This window comes from Nematostella vectensis, chromosome 2 (assembly GCF_932526225.1).
Source record: "Nematostella vectensis chromosome 2, jaNemVect1.1, whole genome shotgun sequence".
NCBI classification, from domain to species: Eukaryota; Metazoa; Cnidaria; class Anthozoa; order Actiniaria; family Edwardsiidae; genus Nematostella; species Nematostella vectensis.
The window spans coordinates 18,643,371-18,667,207 of NC_064035.1; the positions used below are offsets into that span (position 1 = coordinate 18,643,371).

At 38.8% G+C, this 23,837-nt stretch overlaps 2 protein-coding genes across 5 annotated transcripts; one reads left to right on the forward strand and one right to left on the reverse strand.

The window, feature by feature from the left end:
• Nucleotides 1–149: 149 nt before the first annotated feature.
• Nucleotides 150–6,101, reverse strand: LOC5509093 (50S ribosomal protein L16). Its single transcript, XM_032377926.2, has 4 exons — nucleotides 5,868–6,101; nucleotides 3,934–3,999; nucleotides 1,345–1,404; nucleotides 150–987 (listed from the first exon to the last, which is right to left on the reverse strand). Exons 2-4 carry the CDS (start codon nucleotides 3,952–3,954, stop codon nucleotides 577–579), a joined length of 492 nt encoding a protein of 163 aa, XP_032233817.1. The 5' UTR covers nucleotides 3,955–3,999; nucleotides 5,868–6,101; the 3' UTR covers nucleotides 150–576.
• On the forward strand, nucleotides 4,111–11,520 carry LOC5509094 (fibroblast growth factor 1). Of its 4 annotated transcripts, none has more exons than XM_048724114.1 (4): nucleotides 4,111–4,393; nucleotides 8,622–8,899; nucleotides 10,176–10,283; nucleotides 10,759–11,520. In XM_048724114.1, exons 2-4 carry the CDS (start codon nucleotides 8,629–8,631, stop codon nucleotides 10,941–10,943), a joined length of 564 nt encoding a protein of 187 aa, XP_048580071.1. In that variant the 5' UTR covers nucleotides 4,111–4,393; nucleotides 8,622–8,628; the 3' UTR covers nucleotides 10,944–11,520. The 4 variants fall into 4 exon arrangements, with proteins under 4 accessions (XP_048580071.1, XP_032233810.2, XP_048580069.1 ...); XM_032377919.2 differs by lacking the exon at nucleotides 4,111–4,393 and adding an exon at nucleotides 7,578–7,749 and having other exon boundaries at nucleotides 10,176–10,279; nucleotides 10,758–11,520; XM_048724112.1 differs by lacking the exon at nucleotides 4,111–4,393 and adding an exon at nucleotides 7,579–7,749.
• Nucleotides 11,521–23,837: the final 12,317 nt, after the last annotated feature.

Here is a 23,837-nt window from a genome sequence, read left to right on the forward strand (position 1 = left end):
ACGCGAAAAAAGCGTTAATGTAGGCTAAAAAATAGCACATTTCCTTTTGTAAAAACAGTAATATTATGGGGAATTATTATGGGAAATTATTTTCCCAAGCTATTCATCCATCTCTGCTTGGGAGTCGAGAGGAAGCAGAAACAAACAGGTACTCAAAAACTTGTTATATTTTCAGGTTATTCCACTGTAAAGTTGGTTCAAAGAGTTGAATTACATTTTCTTTTTTCCAGAGCTTTATGCTGAGTTAAATTGTTATTCACATTAAGATACTCTTCATATGGTTAGAACAAGGTTTGCACAAATGAAAAATCAATATAGCTGTAACCGTAAACACAAAAACACAAAATATATCAATCCCCTATCAACCCAGCAGGACTGATACAGAGAGACATTAAGAAATTTAGGGAGGATGAGTACATCTACACCTCTATTGATCATTTACTTCTATATTTTATTTAAGCAATAGGGTTTTTAGAGATGTTTTCAAGAGTTTCAACACTAGTTTGATTGCAAGGCAGCAAAACATGGTCTAGTCCTGCTGTGTGATTGCATCTTTATTGTACAGCTACATCTGGCTCAAAATGTCCAAACTTGTTTTTCAATTCTTGGTTTCTCTCTGAAGTGTGTTTTTACAGGGAGTCTATTGCTGGCCTGACGAAAGGCCTCCAAAGCCAGAGCTTCACTATCACTGCTGTACTCAAATAGGATTTTACCAGCCTTCACATTTGCCACATAGTGATCCATCTTCCCTTTGCCTTTACCCATTCGACTGCCAAGTGCCTTCTTAGTCATGGGAACATGAGCCTTAATCATGATAATTTGTTTGTTCTTAGTTTTTCTGATGATAGCCAGTCTTGCAGATTCCAATGCACTGGCTTTTACCAGTCCTGGTTGTGCAGCATAGACACCATACCTAAGGACATCCCTGTATCTATAGTGCACTGGCAAATCCTTTACTGTCACACTCCTCAGACTTATCATGTGCAACTGTGAAAACAAAAATCAAACGGAGATTTGCAATCTATTAAAGTTTTTAACATTTTCAAAACAACACTCTTGTTTCTATTCAAAAGGGATCTTCTATTCATTTTTATCATTTATCTTAATCAATAATATCATCAAAATAGAATCAATATAGGTTTTGATATGACAACTCTCCTTTGACAAAAAACTTGATGTCTTTTCCTTTAAATTTGTGCAGTTGACAACTACTTCAATAGTCGGGGAACCTCGTTTACTCTCTCTTGGCTTGCCACTATTCTTCTCAATTCTAAGTTGGCAATACTGTAGTAGGGGGATTTCTTTGGATAGTACATCAAGAAAAATAATCTATGCCGTACTTACTGGTGTTGTTGATAGGAGAGTGGTTTTGTCTCTTAGCAGACTACCAACCAGAGGGAATACCTAAAGTGATAAAGGATCAAATCCATCAGCTACTGATTTGCACATTGAACAATAGTCAACGCAAATATGGGCATGTATATCTAGGAACCAAATATGATTGGTTCCAATTTCATTTATAGCATATTTGAAAGTTAATCTAGTTTAGAGCTAACAGAAACTGCATGGAGCAGGTTGTTCTCAAGACTAGCGGAATAATGGACACAAAATTGTAAGTAGATAATATCCATGTAGGCAATCTCAAGAACTGATTATAGTACAGAACACTAGTACATTATATATTTATCTTTATCTCATTCCAGTCGACTTCTACTACTATTCAATTATCGTGTATTTACTGGTGGCTAAACAAGCGATGTGAAACCCAGTAAAGCTAATGGAATATGAAGTGTAGTGCAAAACAGTCCAGTCCTTCAAATAAAGGTTATCCCGTCGGAAGTCAATACAGCTACGGCAAGGAGCAGAAGCCTCTAACAGTTTATAATATGTAAATTATAACAAAATAAGAAAAACCATATCTTTCTTGAAGCAGTATTGAGTGCAATTTAAAAGCTGAGTCAAAGAGGCAACATTCAACTACATTGTGATTTGCAAGACAAGAAACAATATCTTTTTCTCCTAGCTGGTGTAGTAATAAATACTGCATTCTTATTGGCTTGGTTATTGGTGAACTCAAGCAATGGCAACGCAGCTTGTAAAGCACACAATGCATAGTAAATATCTGTAACTTTTCTTTGTTTTAGTATATTTTTCTGAAGATACCACTGCCCAACATGGGTGAGTGTGTCAAATAGTCATAATAGGAAAGCAATTCATGTCTTGAATTACTACATACAGCTCCTAATAAGGGTGTCTACAAAACAAAGACCTAAAACCTAATACCTAAAACCTGTGACCCCAAAAGCTACGACCCCTAAAGCTACGATCTCAAAAGCTACGATCCCCCCCAAAAAAATTCAGTTATTATTTAGTCTACCTTTTGTTTCCCAAATGGCTACACAGCGCGACAGGTTCATATGGAATCAGTGATCCTAATGAGGTAATTCAGCAAATTTTGTTGTGCTTTTCATGGAGGAAATATTCTCATGTGCTTGCCAATGTCAATGAACAATTTTAATCGTCGTTTATTATTTGTCCCATTAAAAATTGTAGTTGCACTCATTTTTCAGACACGCTCCTTTGCTCTCCCGGTAACCTAACAGACCCGGCAATTACCAGTTATTTAGAAAAATGCCCCCAGAGAAGTTTTCTAACTCCCTGGCGAGGAAGAGCGTTTATTAAAACAAAGCTTTTGCGTAGTGTGCCGATACGGGTTCCTGACAAGTAAATTATAATTTCCAAATTTCATGAATAGATTGGCTAAATAGTTATTGAAATCCTAGTTTTGTCGATGTCTGTAGACAACTTGCACCCCAAAAATTGCTGTGGCATCGACATTTTTTGAAAGAAAGACAAAGAACAAGTAAATAAAGTCTCATTTTGTAGAAAAACTTATAATAATTTCACAAATCTGTTTATATTTTTAGGCGCATTGTGACAGCTAAATGTCAAATCATTTGACAGAGATGAAACCTGATTGGTTGGAAGGAGATCCGATAAAATGATGTAAGCCTTGATTGGCCCACTTTTTCTGGGCGGTGGAATGGTTTTCTCTGTGATGAAAACTTTCTCTGTGATGAGCACAACTAGAACATGAAGCTTTTTGCCGTAAGTTTAGCGGGCAATTAAGATTTTGGAAGAAACAACCGAAAAAGTTTACCGGGTGACATTCCGGGTTTCTGAGTTTATTGTCCATTAAAAGCACAACAAAATTCGCTGAATTACCTCATTAGGATCACTGATTCCATATGAAACTTTCGCGCTGTGTAGTCATTTGGGAAACAAGGTAGACTAAATAATAACTGAAATTTTTGGGGGGTCATAGCTTTTGGGGTCACAGGTATTAAGTTTTAGGTCTTCGTTTTGTAGACACCCCTCCTAATCACCTAAGCTGGACGTCATAAATTTTGGGGCTAATTGGAATAAAAAAGTTTTTTAAGCCATTGAAACAAGATTTTGGACCTCATCACAAGCCCAATTTTTGTGAGAATGTTCATTCATTCTCTGTATTCACCCGCATTTGCTCTCCTGGGTCTTTCCACATATTTACTGTATTTCACCCGATTTCAAAAGATTCCTGTCCAAGTTGGGTTGACGGCTATGGTATCTAGTATTTGGTCGAACGCTCCCGGTCCTCGGGTATCTACCTGACACAATCTCATGCCACAAAATATTTTGATCGTGAGAAATTGAAGTGCAAACCTTCGATAGGTACACGATCGAAAGAAGAACGAATTTTGTGGCTAGACAGAATACAAGGGTCCCATCCACACTTTATATATAGCATTTTCATTGTATTTACTGGCTCGTTCTATAAGAATTGCAGGTTCCATTGGGCCGGGTATTTTGTAATCACTTCGATTTGTGTGTATTTTTTCGAAGTCTAACAGTTTTGTCAGCAAACAAGCTGTTTTAAATTTCCATAATACTCACCCTTCTCGTAATGGCCGCCATCTTGTTGTACCCGCCATGCACCTCTTCACAAAGGAAGCCCAACAACTAGAACACAAACAATGCTCCAAAAATAATCACGCTATTCCACGGTCGTTTGTATTCTATCCTCGATTCCAAGTGTGTTGTTATTCTCTTGTCTAGAATACAGCCGTATTACTGTCCCTAATTCTGTCAAGTTTGGATGGTGATTAGTCTCTCTGACGCCAACCGCCTCCAGTCTTTCAATATTTTTATGACCGTCAAATAGGCATGTGGATTATTTATATCATACAAGTTAAGTTGATTTGCTTTTTATGTTTATACCAGAAAAGAGTCAAAACGGGAAAAGCTAAACATAAACAATTCCAAAAATCTAATTATGTTTGACGATCGCGGGCGAGATTTCGAATAACACACATTAGTCTTGGCAGAGCGGAGGAGCAAGACATTTGTTAGAGAGGTATGTTCTCATTTCTCACGCAGTGGCTATATGCCCGATGGTCGGGAAAAATCCTCAATGGACTAAATCCCCGTCAGTTATCAATTTATTCAAATAAACCCTTAACTTGTCGACCTAATGAGTTCAAAATATTCTATATTTGTTGAGAAAGGGCAAGCAATCTGAATTGAGATTTGTTATTGGCATTTTAATAAAAACGTTTTCTGTTGACTATGTACACTATAGAATCGTAATTTTAGTGGCAATTAGGAATTTTCTACAACATGCCGCTAAATGTCGACAGTTCTCAACTTGCTAAAATATCACGGTAAATTGTCAACCTTGTGAGCGTAAAGTATTATATATTTGCTTAGAAAGGGCAAGCGAATATGATGAGCTTTGTTCTCGAAAATTAAAGTTTTTTTCTTGCTTGTACACTATAAAACACCTTTCCCGACTGTAGCAAAAAAAGCAAGTGTCACTAAAATAACGCTTTTATATTGTATACAAGTAAGGAAAACATTCAATTCCGACAACAAATTTCAATTCAGAATCGCTTGTTCTTTCTAAACAAATATAGGATACTTTGAACTCACTAGGCTGGCAATCTACTGGCTTATTTGAATAAATTGGAAATTGTCGGGTATAAGTCCATTATAGACCTGACCCGACAGTTGCAGACGATAAAATTCAGTGTCACTATGATAACGATTTTATAGTGTATACAAGCACGTTCAATTCCGTATACAAATCTCAAATTAGTTTCTCTAGCCCTTTCTCCACAAATATACAATGCTTTGAACTCACTAGGTCGACATTTAACCGCGATATTTTCGTAAATTGAGAACTGCCGACATTTTAGCAGCATGTTGAAGAAAATTTTGTTCCACTAAAATTACTATTCTATAGTGTACATAGACGACGGAAAACAACCAATACCGACAACAAAGCTCAATTCAGGTTTGTTTTCCCTTTCTCATCAAATAATATACTTCTAACTCACTAGGTCGACAATTTACTGGGTTGTTTGAAGAAAAAATGAAAACTGTCGGGCATTAGTCCATTGAGGATTTTCCCGACTGTCGGGCATATAGCCACAGCGATGTTTTCTTAATCTCGAATATGGAGACATATAGGCATAGTTTCCAAAAAGACCGGAATTTTTCTATAAGCACCAAGTTCCTAAACAATGGTGAATGGGCGGGCTTTATTTTGGATAAAAAATAGGCGATAATAATAGGAGTTTTGCGTGATTCTGAGGTGAAATATTAAATGCTTATAAATAAACACAACTCGCAAGTCATATATTACCGAAACTAACGTTTTTAGTTCTTCTGCAATGTTTTCAAAATCAGCTGATCAAAAGAAGTTATTTTTTGTTTTAAAAAAATTCTAAATTACTTTTGGCTTTTGGTTAAAAATAACAAATAATAAAAACTTTGAAACAGCCTCCCCCCCCCAAAAAAAAAATGTTTTACAAACGTTAAATACATACCTTGAGCAGGGAAATCAAAATTTCTGAAATTTCATCATTTCCAGACGAAAACGATATTGATCAAGATGCCGGGTCATCTTGAATTGTATAAAATTTTATAAGCCATGGTAAAATTCATATATACTTCTGTTTTTACATAAGAAATTGTATAAAAACTTCATTCAGTCTAGTTGAAACCAGCATTTTAAACATAGCCCTATTTTCATACGCGTATGACAGACGAAAGGGCACCCGGTGGACCGTATTCGTACGAAAATCAGTCAAAATTATGCTGACTCTACCGTATTCGTATAAAATCAGTCAAAATTATGCTGACTCTACCGTATTCGTATAAAATCAGTCAAAATTATGCTGACTCTACCGTATTCGTATAAAATCAGTCAAAATTATGATGACTCTACCGTATTCGTATAAAATCAGTCAAAATTATGCTGACGCTACCGTATTCGTACGAAAATCGGTCAAAATTATGCTGACTATCGTATTCGTATAAAATCAGTCAAAATTATGCTGACTCTACCGTATTCGTATAAAATCAGTCAAAATTATGCTGACTCTACCGTATTCGTATAAAATCAGTCAAAATTATGCTGACGCTACCGTATTCGTACAAAAAATCAGTCAAAATTATGTACACGATGTTGCGGTAATCAGGCGTACGAATAATTCTTTTATATTTGCTTGTGAGGGGGGGAGGGGTATAACAACCGATGTTTCATGTTCATAACAAAATACTTGACGCCCTCTTGGCTACATGAGAGCTACACGGACCAGTGGACTGATTACTGTATAGGAAATCCCGATTCAAAACATGATCCGGAATTCAACATTGTTGGTATAAGCACGTCTTTTTTTAATTGCATCAAAGACGAGCTTGACGAGCTTAGCAAAGCGTAACACCCCTTAAGGCGGGCGAGCGTGCGGGCGTCACAACATTCTGTTACGTAAGACATTCTGTCCGATGATTTACTTATTTCTCAGTTCTAGGACGCTAATAAAATTTCAAGAAAATTTTGAGAAATTAGAAGATTTACTCGTCCAAATATTTTAACGATGTTTGAGGTTCTTTATCTGTGACAAAAGACAAAAAAGTGCGAATAATTCTAGACTTTAAATGGTGTATCCTCTTAGCACTTAAAGCAGGCGAGTCTCGCCGGAAACAGCTCTTTGAACTACGCGTACCAAAGCACCTTAGCATTCTAAAGAAGAGATATTTGCCAGTCTTCACACCAGGAAGCAGTTCTGTCAACAATTATATAAATGTACTAAAAGGCGTCTGATTTCTAGATGGAAAAGATAAAGATGTAGTAAAATTCAGTAAAGTCTGTTAACCGAATAGTATAGACCACTTGACCGATCCCACGCTAAAAGCCTGAAGAAAAAATAAATGTTCAAAGGAATTTGTCTCCAATGATAAATGCATCCAGGGACAACAGGTTGTTGTGATCATCTTCAGTTGTGTTGCATCCTCTCTCTTTATCCACTATTATTTCGGGTTATTTCGGTTATTAATTAGAATTTTACTTGTTCGCACTTTTAAATATACATATAATTAAAACCAGTAAAGTAAATAAATCATATGCCAATCTTAATGACTAGAAATTTAAAAACCTACAGGGGTAAGGTTGACATGAGCAAGTATTATAATATTGTCCACAGCTCTCAATTAACAAGGGTCACAATTTAATTTAGCAGGTCAAATAGGCTACAATGTGCCATAAACACCTGGAAGGGAAGTTGGTTTTTTTGAAACATTTAGTACAATATTTGTATCTCCAACGTAGGAAAAAAGCAGTTTTATGACTTCCGCATGGGCTCCATTTTACCCAGAGATGCAAAAACATTATATCGATGCCTCCAGACACGCTAAGAGGTCTTCAAGGTACTACGCTGAAAACACCAGATCATACATGTCACTAGCAACCTCAATACATTCAAAACCCTGACAACGTGTCTGACGTTAAATATTTTTAAAGGAAAAATCATCGAAGCAATGTTCCTTTGATACGCATGAGTAATACCCAGTCTGGGTCAGTGGCTTTGGTGTGATAACGTGCCGTAATGTTTCCGGTATAACATGTGATTTGTTGTGTAAAAGAGGCCTTTATCGTACGAGCAGCTATTCTATAAAGTCTGTGGACAATTAGAGGATTTCAGTTTAGCCAACACAGTATTCATTGAGACTTTGGACGAAGAAGAGCAACTAGAAAATACACAGTAGTATTCATTGGGACTCTGGACGAAGAAGAGCAACTAGGAAATACAAAGTACCCTAGAAACGAAACTAAAACACAGGTATTTTATTCGTGAACTTGATTTTTTGTGGGTGTCGTGTCTTTAAGCCCAAATATTCTAATGCGTGCATAGTTTAACCCTATTAGGTATCTGGACGCTCGCAGAGATTTCTCTGTAAAAATCATGCCATTGAGGATCATTAAGATTTAGATCGAGATTTACAATTAAGAGATTTGTTAACCTTTGATTTTCGGCATCGTCAGTTTACTGTGACGCGAAAGATGGTCACGGGAACGTAAAGTCGAGTAATAGGAACAGTGCTCGTCCCATTAACTTGTAAAAATTCAAAACATACAACGTAAAAATGAATGTTGTACAGTTTGCAACATGTGTGTTGTTTTATCGATCATAAAAGCAAAATCGTAAGATAACCCCAGTTTCGTTATTGGTCTGGAAATGGTTTGGCTTCCCCAATCACAATGCAATGGACTACTCATTTACAATGTGGTATATTTCCAGAAATAACATGACGACAGCGACCTCTCTCACTACGCCTCAGAAGTTCTCTATCTCCAAACTTCTCGAGGAAGCCCGCTTAGGTGACAGAAGGCTCAGCTCCCCAATCCTAGCGCGCTGCAATAGATCTTCCCTCAAGTGGCTCCCTGTGGAATCCACCCTACCAGCTTCGCCGCTGACATGTACGACTGACATACGCCTTTACTGTAAAAACCAGCTGTTCTTGCAAATAAGCGATGATGGGAGCGTGTCGGGGACTCGAGATCAGCTCTGTCCTTATGGTCAGTATACTTTCTATAAAGAATACTACATGGAAAGTGCGTACGGCGCGTGCAGTATAAAAAATGAACGAATGAGCGCAGGGAACGAGTGAGTTTTTTTGACACAATACAAAACAACGAGTGGATAAAAACTGTACAAAGCACTTTACCTGCTGTATTTTGTTTATTATATACAAACTGAGAAATTTATAATAAGCTTATTGCATAACATTTTATTAGACTTGGCTGCAGAGGCTCCGAGGTTTGTGCTGTTCGACGGTTCAGTTGAACAGACAGAAACTTACATTGAAATGAATCTGTCTCGCTAATGTCACGCTCGAGACTGTAGCTCATGTTACACAAGAAGTGCACTTTTTAATCTCTAAAATCTCGACATCTATGAAATAAATAAATTACTAAATGGAAAATTCTTGTACGATTTTTATGTACTCGTTGATGCGTCCTGATTGAAGCCATTCATGTGCAGTGCAAAAAAATATCGTTCGTCCAATCAGAACCGCTAACAACTTTTCTTCACGGTAAAAAAACATCGTTCGCGCCTCTGATTTGCCGAGACCAGTGAACGGACGAAAATTTACTGAATGGGTCTTCAGTGAGTATTTCTCAGTATGTATATAATAAAATGATGTTATCTATAGTGAATGCCCCCGCTGCTTCAACTTGGTTATGTGAAGTTGCGCGGTGCGCGCGCATGCACCGTGGTCTTTTTGTCAGCGTAATGGGTCTTTTCTAGCCCATTTTCCCCTCCAGGGCAGAGATGACAGTATATGATGCCTGATAAAACCCAACAATCCTCTGCTACTTTGTTGATCTTGCTTCGCTTGGTCATAAGAAGCGATTCATTTACTTAAAAAAAAAACTCCGCCATGCCGAGCCACGAACAAAACATCGGCTTATTCAAGTAAGTAACCAAGATCAAAATCGTCAATAACGTATCAGACTTCATTCAGGATTGTTTTTCGAAAGTTTTTTTCACAAAAACCGTTGTATCTTCAAATTGTAAACAATACGAGAGTGGTTGGCCGACATTCTTTAAAAAAATGTTATGCTGCAAAATCTGCTGCAACCGACACCGACGCGCTAGCTATCGTACAGGACTAATTTTCACAACAAAGGGAAATCAACAGTTCTCAGAGGATCTCTTGGTTTTATTACTGACGATATAACGATCGACTATTTTCCTACTCCCCTAGCCTCGTCCACTCGTCCTCGTAGTTGTAAAAGGGCGCGTGCACCGTTTTCTATTTGTATGACTTCTTTTCCTTTGCCTTTTCAGCGACGTTAGAAATTCACACTCTTTCCAAGAACACAGTTCGAATCTACTCGCCGAAAGTGAAAAAATACCTTGCAATTGACAGCAACGGCCGCTTGTGCTCTAAGGTAACTGACTTATACCTTATATTTGAATGTAAAGCATAAGATAGATTACTCTGGAATGTAGCCAAATCTAACGTCCCGTGGAGATACTGCAAAGGGGGGGGGGATTGTCAGATTTTTATCAGAGAACTACCTCCCCCCCAGAAAAAAATAGGTCCACTTTTCCGAATTCGGAACCCCCCCCCCCCCCCCCCCCAATAAAAATCCTGGGTACAGGCCTGTATAAACATGACAAAAGATAAAACACTAACTAGAAAAGCCTGACCCTGAATTCATTGCCCACAAAATACCTGGACAGGCAGTTAGGGGGGCCGTTGGACGGACAAATGGACAGACTTGTGGCTGGACAGACATACACGCATATGGAAAAAGAAACATGTAATGATGTTTACGATTACGCATCTATCACAGAAACACGTTCTGAATAACTAACTCAAACACAAAGGTTGTCTAACGCCCATATCTTTATAACTTATTGCAGGAAGCGTCTGAAGATACAGTTTTACACCACACCCACGAGTTGAACGATTTCCATACATTCGCCTCGCAGAAGTACTACAAAGACTCGGCCCACGACATGTTCGTCGCGCTGCAAAGAGACGGACAACCGCGAAAGGCTACCACGACATACAGACTGCACAAGGCTTCGCAATTCCTAATTGTATAGTAAAGGAGTGATTAGAATGGGTGCTGACATTGAAGGGTGCTAAGGGCTTTAAAAGTCCGTGATAAGAGGGTCCCTACATCATCGTCTCCCAACGGTCGAAAACAATGGAAAGTGCGACGAGCTAGACGTGACTATCTATCTGATACATCAGTCAGACAAATCGTCTGATACATTTCGGTTGTTTTTCACACGACAACGAGAAAACTCCATTTACGATTTAGCGAGGACGGGGACTTGTTGTAAACCAAACTATGGCAGAACAGGGGCGTGCATAAAGAAAAACGCAGGATGGGGTCCAGACTAAATCACTGACTTCGCTGAACCTTAGCCCCCCTAAATCCATCTAGAAAATAGGGAGTGAAACTCCGCTCTATTCATTTGTTAGCCTACGTTTGCTTTGGTAGTTTTCCGGCACGAAAACCCCGAAAAATGCCCCGCGCATTTCTCCCCCTGCTCGGGCTTATAACGAACACTAGAGAGGCGATAAGTGCACAAGCGCTGTTCAAATGTTTCCAGAGTTAAAAGCATAAGCATCGATCGCTAGGGTTTTAATACAAAATAAAAGCATTTTTTGTCACGTTCTCGTTGCTTTCGCTGTTGATGAGGCCCCTATACTAAAACGGTGGAGCACGGAGAAACTCGTGCTCGTTATTCAAGCGCGCGCAGACAATTTTCAGGGTTGAGCCATTTTGTTTAGTTATCTATCATTGACTAGTGTATTGTTTATACACTTCAAACACGTTTTAAGTGACCCTTAATCCTTTCCGAGTGCAATCTTAAAATTCTTGGGGAGGCAACGATCGGGCCATGACTTCCGATTATATGTACATTAACGGCCTTGCTGCTGGCGGTAGCGATGTAGCTACGGGCGGGGGGCGCGGTGTGACTCCGACTGCTGAGGGCTGCGAAGGAGACTACGATGTAGCCTGCCGTAAGAAGCCGTTAAGGTTGGACGTAAGCGCAAGCGCAACGGCGCACGTAATTTTCAGATTCTCACTAGAACGAAAGCAGAAGCGCAAGAGAACGCAACTGCTTGATTTCCTTGCGCTTGACCGATTCTCACTTGTGCTTCCGTTTGCGCGTACGCTTGCGTCCTAGTGAGAATCAACGTTTAGTGAAGGTGGCTAGGTGAATGAAAACGGGAAGGAACTCCTTCATTTCTCCTTCTCCCCAGGCGCGCGCGGCCTATTATCCATTTCCCTAGCCCTTTGTGTTTGCTACGCAGGCTAGCTATTATTGGTGGCGATGACGGCAATGCGCACGCAGGTAAAATCTGCCAACTCAACTCAGGATTTGCCAAAGGGAGGGGGGGGGGGGGGGGTGCGCAGTCGTAGGTAGCATAGGGGAAGAGAAACAAGAAATGACCCACATTTGACGGACCATGAGGGGGTGGGTAGGGGGCGATATACGCCTATATACCTACCTCGGCTATAGATACAGCTGTGCTCATCACCAATTCCGCAGATCGGCGAAAGTTCTACCCAGAGATAACCGCCAAAAAGGCATGACTACATTATACAATAGTTTCAAAGGCTAGTGCTGCTTTATATTTCGCTTATGTTTTTCTCATACCCCAAATATTGTGTGTTTTTCTTGGTAGGATTTGTTTTAGTTTCTTTTAGTTCCTTTTTTTGTTAGTTCTTCTTTGATGCCTTGTGAATGTAGCGCCCGTTTTTCGGGACACCTGACAATTCTCTAAGAATTGTAATCCAGCATTGGAATTAGAACAACCCGCCCGTTTTTCGCGACACCTGAGAATTCTCTAAGAGTTGGAATCTAGCATTGGAATTAGAACAACATAAGTTTTGAGCATATATTCGATAAAAAGAACACAGTTTTTTCATGTATCATTTGATAGTAGCGAAAAGGCAAAGCTGGCCGAAAATCATAAGAGAAATCATTTTATACATCCGTGAACTTTCAAGTTAAAGGCGAAACTGTTTATATGAAAAGATCCATTGTATTTTCACGTGTATTTTTAAGTGTAGATATTCAGATATTGGCTCCCTCTATGGTGACAGTTGAGCTCTAACAATATAACCGCATAAATTACTCACACTTACATATTTTTTTATTTTGTTTTCGGTGCTTTCAAATATGCCATTCTTGCATTTTGCATGGGGTGTGTGTTGATATAGCCATATAGGAAAAGTAAATATAAAATAAAAGTAATTTTTCTTTGGACATAACTATAATGTTAAAACTGCTGGATTTGTGAAGCTATGTATTTATATAAAAGGATTTTAACTAATTTTGTTTCCAGTTTTGAACAAGATCGAGCTTTTTCCTTCAAAACAAGGCACACATACTAGCTCCGCTGCAGGGCAAATGCAATTTGGGACTTGAAAAAGGTGACACCTACACCTAATAAACCTAAACTTTTCAAAGCACCATATGTTACGCCGCAAAATGTAATAACTAACGCAAAATGTAATCTTAACGCGAAATGTAATACCTTTCAACGCAAAATGTAATCTTAACCCTAAATGTTATAACTTTCAAAGCAAAATGTAATAATTATTTAACGCGAAATGTAATAACGCAAAATGTAATAACATCAAATGATGATTATAAACCTATAAACCGATAGCTAAAAGCTGTATCTAAGAAAACAGACAAAACGGTTGCATATAGTGACCAACAGTTGTAGTATTCCATTTCGAATCGACAGTTGGTCTGAGCCCCTCCAAAAACTTGGCAGTGGTTCTGACAGCAACCTGAGATGGAGAATCCTCCCTAGATCATGGTCTGTAAAGCTGCGATACTGTGCGGTTTTGGTTGTTGTAGAATAAAATACAAAGAGAATTAGGCAATTTCTAGACACACCGCGCAATATGACTGCAAAACCATTATCACTCAGTCGTAAAATTTATATCAAGTTTTTTTTCGTTGATTTCATATATTTTTCATTAGGTCTGTTCCGAATTTATATGCACTGGACTTTGTCACTTCTCAAACTAAATCGGGAATAATGTCACAACATACCAACTACCCCTGGAAGCCAAGTCAAGAACAATACACTTTCATGTCGCACTGCCTTTCTTTCACTAAACGATCCTTCCGCTTGTCTCTTGTTAACATTTCACCTTTTTCCTGATATAAGTAGAACATTTTGCGTTATTACATTTCCCGTTAAACATATATTTCATTTTGCGTTGAAAGTTATTACATTTCGCGGTAAGATTACATTTTGTGTTAGTTATTACATTTTGCGGCGTAACACCATATGTTTTTGTTTTATCTCTTTTATCTCTATGAAACATGTGATACCATTCTAAGAAAACGTCATGACGAGGATAGTCCTACCAGACCTATTGGAATTCCTCTGAATCAAGAGAGTTATCCATTGTCTGAATTGCATTGCAGTTCTGCGCGAGCTACGTGCGCAGATTAGTGATATTGCATGCTTTTCAGATAAGAAAATTAAGCATTTTATTTTAGATTTTGCGCTTAAACCGATCAGGGTACCCCTTATTTTTCTAAGGTTTCTAAAAGATTCGACTAAATCCAGGTTGTCAACGTGATTTGATACCTAAAGCTCCTCATTTTAAAAATGTGATTTCTTATTATGATCCCAACAAATTATCAGCAAATGCAATCAAAGAACGCTCCGTCTGATTGCCATTTCAAACCACCAGAATAAAATACAAGTCTTTATTTACAAGATAAATATAAATAAATAGATCATAATTTACTCTTTTACAGCCTAGTTAATCCTGGCAAAGTTGACATTTACATCCTACAGCAGACGAAAGGATTCGGGTATGAAGATCCCCGTTACTGCATGTTAAAGTAACTTTTTCTTTTTTTACGTCGGTCATTTTACAGCACTCGCAGATTGTGTTTGTCCAGGGATGGGCAGACAGTATTTCGGTTAGCGATCTACACGTTCCTTTGCATGCGTGGACCTTCACAATCTTCGTCTCACACCCAGGGTAGCTAACTCGGCGTGTTACTGATACTCTATCACACTGGATCTGCATTCCCTCGAACTGGCCTAGGCTGGCTTGGATGAAGGAAACGGCGACGACGGCTAGCACTACTCTTACGATCATTCTGTGGAAAATGGATCGGATTATTAAGATACGACCTCAAAAGATAAATTCTTTTGATTGGATTGAAATGCCTCAGGCGCGTACCCAGGATTGGCTTGGGGGGGGGGGGGGGGGGGGAGAGGGGCGTCATAGGTATTATATTGAAAAAGCATAGTATTTGAAGATTCCTTGATATGAAATGAACCACTTGGGCCGCCAAGGGGGGGGGGGGGGGGGGTGCGAGAAGTATATCCCCCCACTCTGGCGGCGGAAGTGACGTCACGAATACCAGAGGGGATTAAATTGCATTTTGGCGCGCAAACCAGACGGGATTGTAATGCATGGTAACACGCATAAAGAGAATGTATGTTGAAATGTGAGACTTTGCCTAGGATTGCGTGGAATCGCGAGAGATGTTCTGCCTAGAGTATTAGGGTTTTGGGAGGGAATAATATAAAAATTGTTGTCACGTTAGAAATGTATTCGATTCTCAATAAAAAGAGAAACCTGTAGTTTAGTGCCATTCAAACAACATTATGTCACGAGAATATCCTAATCTACTTGGTCAGTGTGGCTGCTACCTTTTCGTAAATGAATTCTTCGGGGTTACCCGAAGATTCATGTACGGCAGATGATGGAAGACCCATTCAGCCATACATTTTTCGAAAGAGGGGTGGTAAGTGCTGAACAGTTCCCTACCGATATTGTATACGAGCATTTGGAAATACAGACTGAGCATGCAAGCATAGAAACGCGATGACAGCAAGATAAGAAGCGACAAGACAAGATTTGGTCCTGTATGTTATGAAGAAAGAACCAGGCCAAAAAGGCTGAAGACAGGCCAAAAAGGCCAAAGACAGGCCACACGTGCCATAAAGGTCAACAAAGACCCCACACCTAATTCGCAGATGTAGCATTAAAAAAAATAATTCCTAAACAAATTCAAATCCTAAACAAAACAAAAACAGTTTTAGAAGAATCCTACATAAAACAAGAATTTCGAAAGTCATCTCGTTGAAAGCATGGTAAAGCGTTATTGCAAAAAGTGCACCTACCCGAATTGCGGCGCGAGAGAGTGGGTTTGACTAGCAAACCATCTGGCAGATGTACATCTTTTGGATGATGCACAGCGAAGAAAGTATCTGCAAGAAGCCAAACTTCAACCTAAAGTGAGATTTGTTGAACATCGAGCTGACTCTACAAAAGTCAGATAAGATGTGACCTCTTCGGAGGTCACATCTTATCTTGCTGTCATCGCGTTTCTATGCTTGCATGCTCAGTCTGTATTTCCAAATGCTCGTATAAAATATCGGTAGGGAACTGTTCAGCACTTACCACCCCTCTTTCAAAAAATGTATGGCCTTTTTATTTTTGTAGGGCACAATGTCCCACTGAATTGGTCTTCCATCATCTGCCGTACATGTATCTTCGGGTAACCCTAGAATTAATTTACGAAAAGGTGGCAGCCATACTGACCAAGTAGATTAGGATATTCTCGTGACATAATGTTGTTTGAATGGCACTAAACTACACGTTTCTCTTTTTATTGAGAATCGAATCGTTTCTAACGTGACAACAATTTTTATATTATTCCCTCCCAAAACCCTAATACTCTAGGCAGAAAATCTCTCGCGATTCCACGCAATCCTAGGCAAAGTCTCACATTGCAACATACATTCTCTTTATGCGTGTTACCATGCATTACAATCCCCTCTGGTATGCGCGCCAAAATGCAATTTAATCCCCTCTGGTATTCGTGACGTCACCACCGCCGCCAGAGTGGGGGGAGGGGGGTATACTACTGGTGCGCGCGCACCCTGGCCTTTTTTTAGCATTGAATTGTGTACACGAAGTTAAAAAATGTAGCCGTGTGTTCTCGCGTGAATTTTGCTCCATACGGCTTTGATTATACGGTGATTGTCGGCACGGAAGCGAGAAGAGTCTACCACTCAAGATAGTGGATCTAATAAATTTCTTGAGTGTGAATTGAATGCAACCTGTGGTTACTTGTGCAAGGTGGCTAAATACTTTATCGCCTTCAGGAAGTTCGCGATTTTCTTTCACTCTTATGTGTGCTGTTTCACACTAATCAGCCAGCCAGGAAATGCGTTAAGGAGACACGAAAACACGGAAACAACGTAACAAAAAAACTTGATTACAGAAGAATTAGCCATTGATTTGAACAGTGGATTATTGTTGCGATATTCGCAGAGGTTGCTTCCGCTAGAGACGTGTCCAGGAATACGATGTAAAGACAAAACACAGAAAGAGTCATATGATTAGAATTATCATAAGTCAAGGTTATCACGAGATCACCATCAGGGATGAGTTGTTCTTGCGTCATGTAACACGGCGAGACTCTACGCAGTTCCTCCAGCAAAGGGAACTATTATACCTGTTTGATGTTCGAGCAAGCTTTGTTGGGCTAAGGGGAAAAAACGTAAAAGTAGCATTACCCTTGGGTAACTCGTACCGCTGCACTACAAAGACCGGAACAAAACTCGAATTCTAACGTTAGAAATGCATTATAAGATTTCTCAGGGATTAGAATATTTATACTTAGCTGCGTGGGTCGAGGAAATACCCAAAAACCTTTGATTTCTAACATCGCACCCAGAGGCTCGAATCCATTATCCCATTCGGTCATCCGGTTCTGCGGCTCTTGACGGTTCGCCGGATAATCGTTTTCTATTTCTAATTAAAACTCTAATAGGATTAATCCCCTGCCTAAGGTCTCGGTGGTGTTACCGCCACGTATGCGGAGGCAGCGCGATGGTCTGATAGTCTTTGCTAAAAAAATATTTCTCCAAATAGCGAGGGCGTCACACGTCTAAATTTAAAACCTAGTACTTTAGAACCCCGCAAACTTGAGCGAGGAAATTAAATTCCAATTATTTGAGGATGAAATTAGTTTATATTTTATTACTTTCAGATTCCTTTTTTGTTTCACTTGGCAAAATTTCATTAATTTCTACTGGATTTCAAAAGTTTGCCTGGGAGTTATATAAGACTGTGAAAAGCTATTACAATTTGTTTTCAATTGGCTATGCTCATTTGAGACTTACTCAAAGTTTGTTGGCAGTCTTTAGAGTTATAAAAAGAAAAAAAAGGCTCAACGCATACACAAACACTGACATAGTATATTAAACAACTACCAAGTGATGCCCAGTTCAATTTAAACAGTGTGGACAGCAGGCTAACGCAATCTTTTATTAAACTTAATCAAGCAATAAAGGAACAGGACAATTGCAAATATGGCATTATGTATATATTCCTTTATAATGGTTGGTTTGTAAATTGTTTTCAGAAATTCAATTTACTTTTTTAAAGGTGTTCTAATAGCCTTATCGGCATATTGTACGTTATGTGTTCTCGCGTTCAAATACAATGATTCTTAACTCCTTGACTCGCATTTAAAACATCTGCTTACGAGTTGTCCATTTTAATCTAAAGGATGAAACCCGGAACAAAAGCAACTAAATTTAAAGTGAAAATGAGGTAAGAAATAGTTTCTTTTGTTATGATCACAAAAACGCCTCCGGTCATTCAAATTCGTTAGTGCAAACACCCCATAGCCCTGAAGCTTACTTGTAGCATATCCGACTAAAACTAACTCTTATGGGGTATTTCTTCCACAGTGGAAATGGATTTTTCGCGAACATAATTACAGAAGGTGCCTTTGGGGGTTTTCAGGGCATCTTAAAAACGAAAAGACCTCTAACAGATTTTCTGAAATGGAAAATTCTTCCAAGTACGGAAATCCTTTGAAGGGGTAAACCTCTCCTTAAAGTTATTTTCATCTTCTTAACCGCAGATCGTTTTTGTATTTGATAAAAACAAATTAGAAAATAATTACCTTCAGAAAAATCTTGATGACATTTATAAGGCCTACATTTTCAACACTCAATATGAGAAAAAAGATTTTTTAAATACACCCTACAAAGCACATATTATCAGAATGAGACATAGACATATAGACATAGGCTCAGAGGGATTTAAGTAACTTACCTTGACTTGTGTATGAACTTGTATATACTGCTGGTTGCAAATGGGCAAAGAATGGCTTTCAAGACGCCAGCTATGTTGTTTTAAGCAAGTTTTAAGCGTGGGAGAGAACAATGGGGAACTCGGCCAGAGGTCCTGGGAAAAGTCACGTGGTCACGCAAGCTGACAGCCCGGAAGTAGAGATTCAAGTGAAGATCCGAAGTGTCTGTATATCCTGTTCTAAATAAGGCTTTGTTCCAAGTTTAACATTAAGGAAAAGAAGGTTAAATGCCCTTTTAGATGTTCCCAAAAAGGAAGTATTATTGTTCACGCTTTATGTTTTAACAGAAATCTCGTTCTGGTCTTAAAAATACATCATATAATCATATGAGACACGCGTAGTATCTTAAACAAGACATAATTCAGCCGTTAAGTACGGAGAGGCCAGGCATGGATAGGCTTTAAATTTCACAACCAGAAGACCGGAGCTTTTTAGTTCTTCTATTTGCTATACTTTTCCAACTCTGCAAAGCTATTTTAGAATACATTTAATTGTTACATGTCATAGAAAAATACAAACGCAACCTGAAATAACTTGGTTCTATTGTGTTCAAGAATCTGTTTGGTTTTTTAGCATTTCGACATTTTGCATCAAGTGGGTAAGAATTAAATCTCATTTGAACTGTGTGACCGAACATATGTCTGACGCCTCTACTCAGTCAACACCGACTCCATCCCACAAACAACTGTTGACTTAAGAAAAATCTAATATTTGAGTTTTCAAAAGTTCCGCACAAGATGCTTGTTCGGCGCGCAATGGGGTGTGTCACACGAGATCTGACGTGCAGGATGGCCGAAAAGAGCGTCATCTCAAATTTGCCGCTTGTAATGAGCATTAGATTATGCGCGCAGTAATTACAAGGTTTCGCGTGGAAGGCTTTGTTCGCGCGATGAGCACGGCTTTCCGTTTGAGCTGTCATAATCGCGATAAGCACAAATAAAGACGGATAGTGGGGACAAGCCAAGCGCGCGCGATAAGCATGGGCGGTAGTAGCAACAGCGTCGTCACTACCGCTACCAAACACCTGTAAACCGAATCCCACGAGGGCCGAGAGCTTTTATGACGCGCGCCATTTAACGCCTAACCAAAAACTAGTCCTACATCCGCGACAAGACAGCGTCAACAATTTGCTTTAGAAGTTAGTTTATCGACCGGCGGGACAAGAGTGTGAGCCACGTAAAGAGAAGCGAAAAACACAGGTAAGACAACAGCGATCTGTATGTGGGACAGCCATTAGAGGGTGAAAATGAGGTTTATAAGTCTCTGGGTAAAAAAATGTCTGAAAACACAAGGATCTAGTAGGGTCGTAAAATAGACTAGTTTATATTGCAATTAATTTTTCTTTTATTCGTCATGGCAAAAAGTTTTGCAGTAAACAGTAATCAAAGTTTGATCCGATAGATGCGATAGCCAAACCAAAGCTATAATCTTTGATATACTATGTACAAGATACAAATTCAGGGAATGCTTTATTTCTTCGTTATTAAATTCTTCTTTGTCCAAGACGTGAGTTGAGGTTCGAAGTTTGTTTAAACAAACTGCACACGTAGTACGCCCTAATAAACGCTGACATATGACTGATCTAATGAAGTATTAATTGAGACGTTCCAAAGCGCTTCTTTCCTCGTTTCCTGCTGATTCATATCTCTTTAGTTATAAACTGGATGGATTCAGGCGAAATGATCATCCCGCATTTCTTAACGTTATTCCCTCCTGAATTTATTCCAGTTATATGGGAGTTCGCGTCGTCGATATGATAGGTCACATTTTCCTTTATTTTATCAAATTGAAATCTACATTACATTATAACACGAAAGACAAATATCTCCTAATAGGATGTCCAAAATCATTGTACGTTTGAAAAAGAATGATGCGCTTAGACTATATTAAAACATAGAACCCCGAAGCTTTTCACTAGAATCATTGTTGTTATAAATCCGCAGAACGCAATAGAGGGGCAAGAGCTATGTGACGCACGCTGAGATGGGGGAAATTAATCTTTCGAGCTTTTTTCAATTAAAATTGATAAATTTCTGATATGGTTACGTCCTCGCTATCTAGATAGCGAGGACGAAAGTTAATTTTTTCTTTCTTCTGAAACTCAAGAGCTTTTCAGTGTCGTTTGAATTTTATTTTCCATTTGCCAAACTCAAAGAAATAAAATAGATCGCAATCAGAGTTGAAGTTGAACAATGTTACGCGCACTTATGCCTATGGATTAACCGAGAAAAGGATGATCTACATCTTATACTTCTTCACAACACTATCTGCACTCGCGCTTTTTACGATCTTATCAACATTCAATAAGTTATATTTAACATGCCTCATCACTAACAAAGGGGAAAGAAAATGTAATGGTTGCGAGAAATCTCGCTAGACTTAGATACTTGAGAGAGGACGGCTACGAATTCTTTAACAATATCGAGGATATTAAGGGAATGTATCGAAAGCTAGGTCGCCGGAATGGCGGGTCCGTTGGCTCCTATAGCTGGGAATTCTTAGTGGTGTTGAACGCGCGTAGGGCAGGTGAAAGACCTACCACTCACTAAGCGGCGGGGAACTGCTTTAGATATGAACCTATCTGATGCCCCAAACAACCCAAACTTTATTTTACCGCCGATCGTATCGCCTGAAATTTTTTTTAGAACTCTTTTAAAATTAATCATAGTGCGTCAGACGATGAAACGCGTGCTTTCTTTATTCTAAGTGATTATGTTTTTATGTGTTTAGACTTGATTGATGTTTTGGTATCATTGCCAAATCTGTGTTGTAGAAGTTTTGTGCCCAAAGGCAAGAAGCAGATGACGGGTACCGATCCCAATCATGTCGATCATTTTTCTCTATCTTCTGACGCATTCAATGCTCGAGTCTTGAAGTACGTGATGAATTCTTTTTTGTCTACGGCAAAAAAAAAACTAAAATGCTGAGTGTTGCTCCACGAAACTTGGTTTGCGTGGGATTTTTTAAAAATAGCAGCGTTTCAAGCGATATAGAAGATAAAAAATGAAATTACCATCGCTATGTGTTGAAAAGCCAAAGAAAAATACAATATTTTGCTGAATTCTCCGCCGACAAGGGGATTTTAAATAGCAGCGTTTCAATATTTAAGCGGTATAAAAGATAAAAATGAAATGACTATTGCTATGTGTTGAAAAGCCAAAAAAAAAAAAATACAATATTTTGCTGAATTCTCCGCCGACAAGAGATGCTCTTTATTAGCCTAGTCTAAGAGCCTCGGAAGTCTCTGTTATTTGGCCGTGAAAGCTTGCGAAGAGGAAATAGCTTGCGACGAGGTAAGCTATAGTGGACCTGTAACAGAGAGAGCTGGGACCAGGGAAATTCCTCTATTTGCTACTTTTTGATTTTGTTCTTAAAGAATAGCGATCACCGACTCCTTTGTTATTGTTTATCATTGAAAATACAGAGGTTTATTCCCAAAGAAATCTACAAATAAAGTCTGATATGTTATTGACGATATTTGATTGAAAATATCTTGGTTACTCGCTTGAATTAGCCGATGGAAATGGATGCTTTGTGTGACTCGCCAATTTAGCGGGAGCTGGCCTTCTTTAAGAATATTTTAACTTTTGCTCTGAATAGTTTCAAAAACCCGTAATACTTCCTTATACTTTAATCTGCAGAACCCAATTAAGAATCTTTATTAATATTATTTTAATCTGACAACATCTTTTCTAAAGATAGATACAAAAAGCCCAAATAGTCATATTCGTGAACCCGAAGAATGAATACAGTACACTCAAAACTGGAATTCGACTCTGCCAAATTTTCGTCTTTTAATAAGACTTCTTCAGGGCAGACTCTGAAGAAGTCTTATTAAAGGCGAAAATTTGGCAGAGTCGAATTCCAGTTTTTGGTGTATTGTTTTCTAAGATAGTAAATATCTCGATCTTTTTTTCTTTAAGTTGATGAGCTTGTAGAATCCTTCCTCCATCAGTCCTCGGGAAAATCAATACGAATAGAATAAAAAAGCCCAAACTGTCGCGATCTCGTACCAGAACAATGAATACAATACACCAAAAACTGGAAATCGACTCTGCCAAATTTTCGTCTTTAATAAGATTTCTTCAGGGCAGACTCTGAAGAAGTCTTATTAAAGGCGAAAATTTGGCAGTGTCGAATTCAAGTTTTTGGTGTATTGTATTCATTGTTCTGGTACGAGATCGCGACAGTTTTCTAAGATAGCATACAGTCGGGGTTTTCTATTAAACAGGAACTTCTTAAGGCTCTACTGGATTTGATCGGTCTTTCTTCACTTCAGCAATCTGTTTATGGACAAACCAGTAGAATTCTATGCCTCGCAGGATCATCATTTACATATCGTTATTACCCTACATTATTGCTTTTCTTATCATCACCATCGGCAGTCATCATCATCATCATTCGGGACCTTAAGCAAGAACGACGGCAACGGCTAGGACAACGAGATCGAAAAAGATGCGTTGGCGCTTGGCGATCAATTATAATTTAATTGCAATGGAATAAGCAAAGCATTATAGTCAGAGACAGATAAAAATAAACTAAGGACATTATTTCTACAGCAGCGAACGTAGTTAGGGGAGTTTACACGGCAAACGTCCGCGTCCTCAATTGACCGTGAAAGTTGGAGTTTTCACGTCGTGGTTTTATGGAAAACGGCTGAAATGTATCAGACAGAATGCATTTTCACGTGCTGCTATTGAATTCTGAATCAAATCCCATTGTTTTTTTTGCCGTCGTCGTCCACGTTGCCGTCGTCGTTGCTTAAGGTCCCTATTTACTTGTTTCTGTATGAAAGCGTTGAAGGTTCTATTTCAC

Excerpts from the sequence above, each read along its gene's own strand:
- LOC5509093 (XM_032377926.2), bottom strand. The coding sequence starts at position 3,954 with ATGGCGGCCATTACGAGAAGG. Across the intron at positions 1,405-3,933 it reads TGGCGGCCATTACGAGAAGG|GTATTCCCTCTGGTTGGTAG; the intron begins GTGAGTATTATG and ends TTATCACTTTAG. Across the intron at positions 988-1,344 it reads CTCTCCTATCAACAACACCA|TTGCACATGATAAGTCTGAG; the intron begins GTAAGTACGGCA and ends TTGTTTTCACAG.
- LOC5509094 (XM_048724112.1), top strand. The coding sequence starts at position 7,667 with ATGACTTCCGCATGGGCTCCATTTTACCCAGAGATGCAAAAACATTAT. Across the intron at positions 7,750-8,621 it reads CACGCTAAGAGGTCTTCAAG|AAATAACATGACGACAGCGA; the intron begins GTACTACGCTGA and ends GTATATTTCCAG. Across the intron at positions 8,900-10,175 it reads AGATCAGCTCTGTCCTTATG|CGACGTTAGAAATTCACACT; the intron begins GTCAGTATACTT and ends TTGCCTTTTCAG.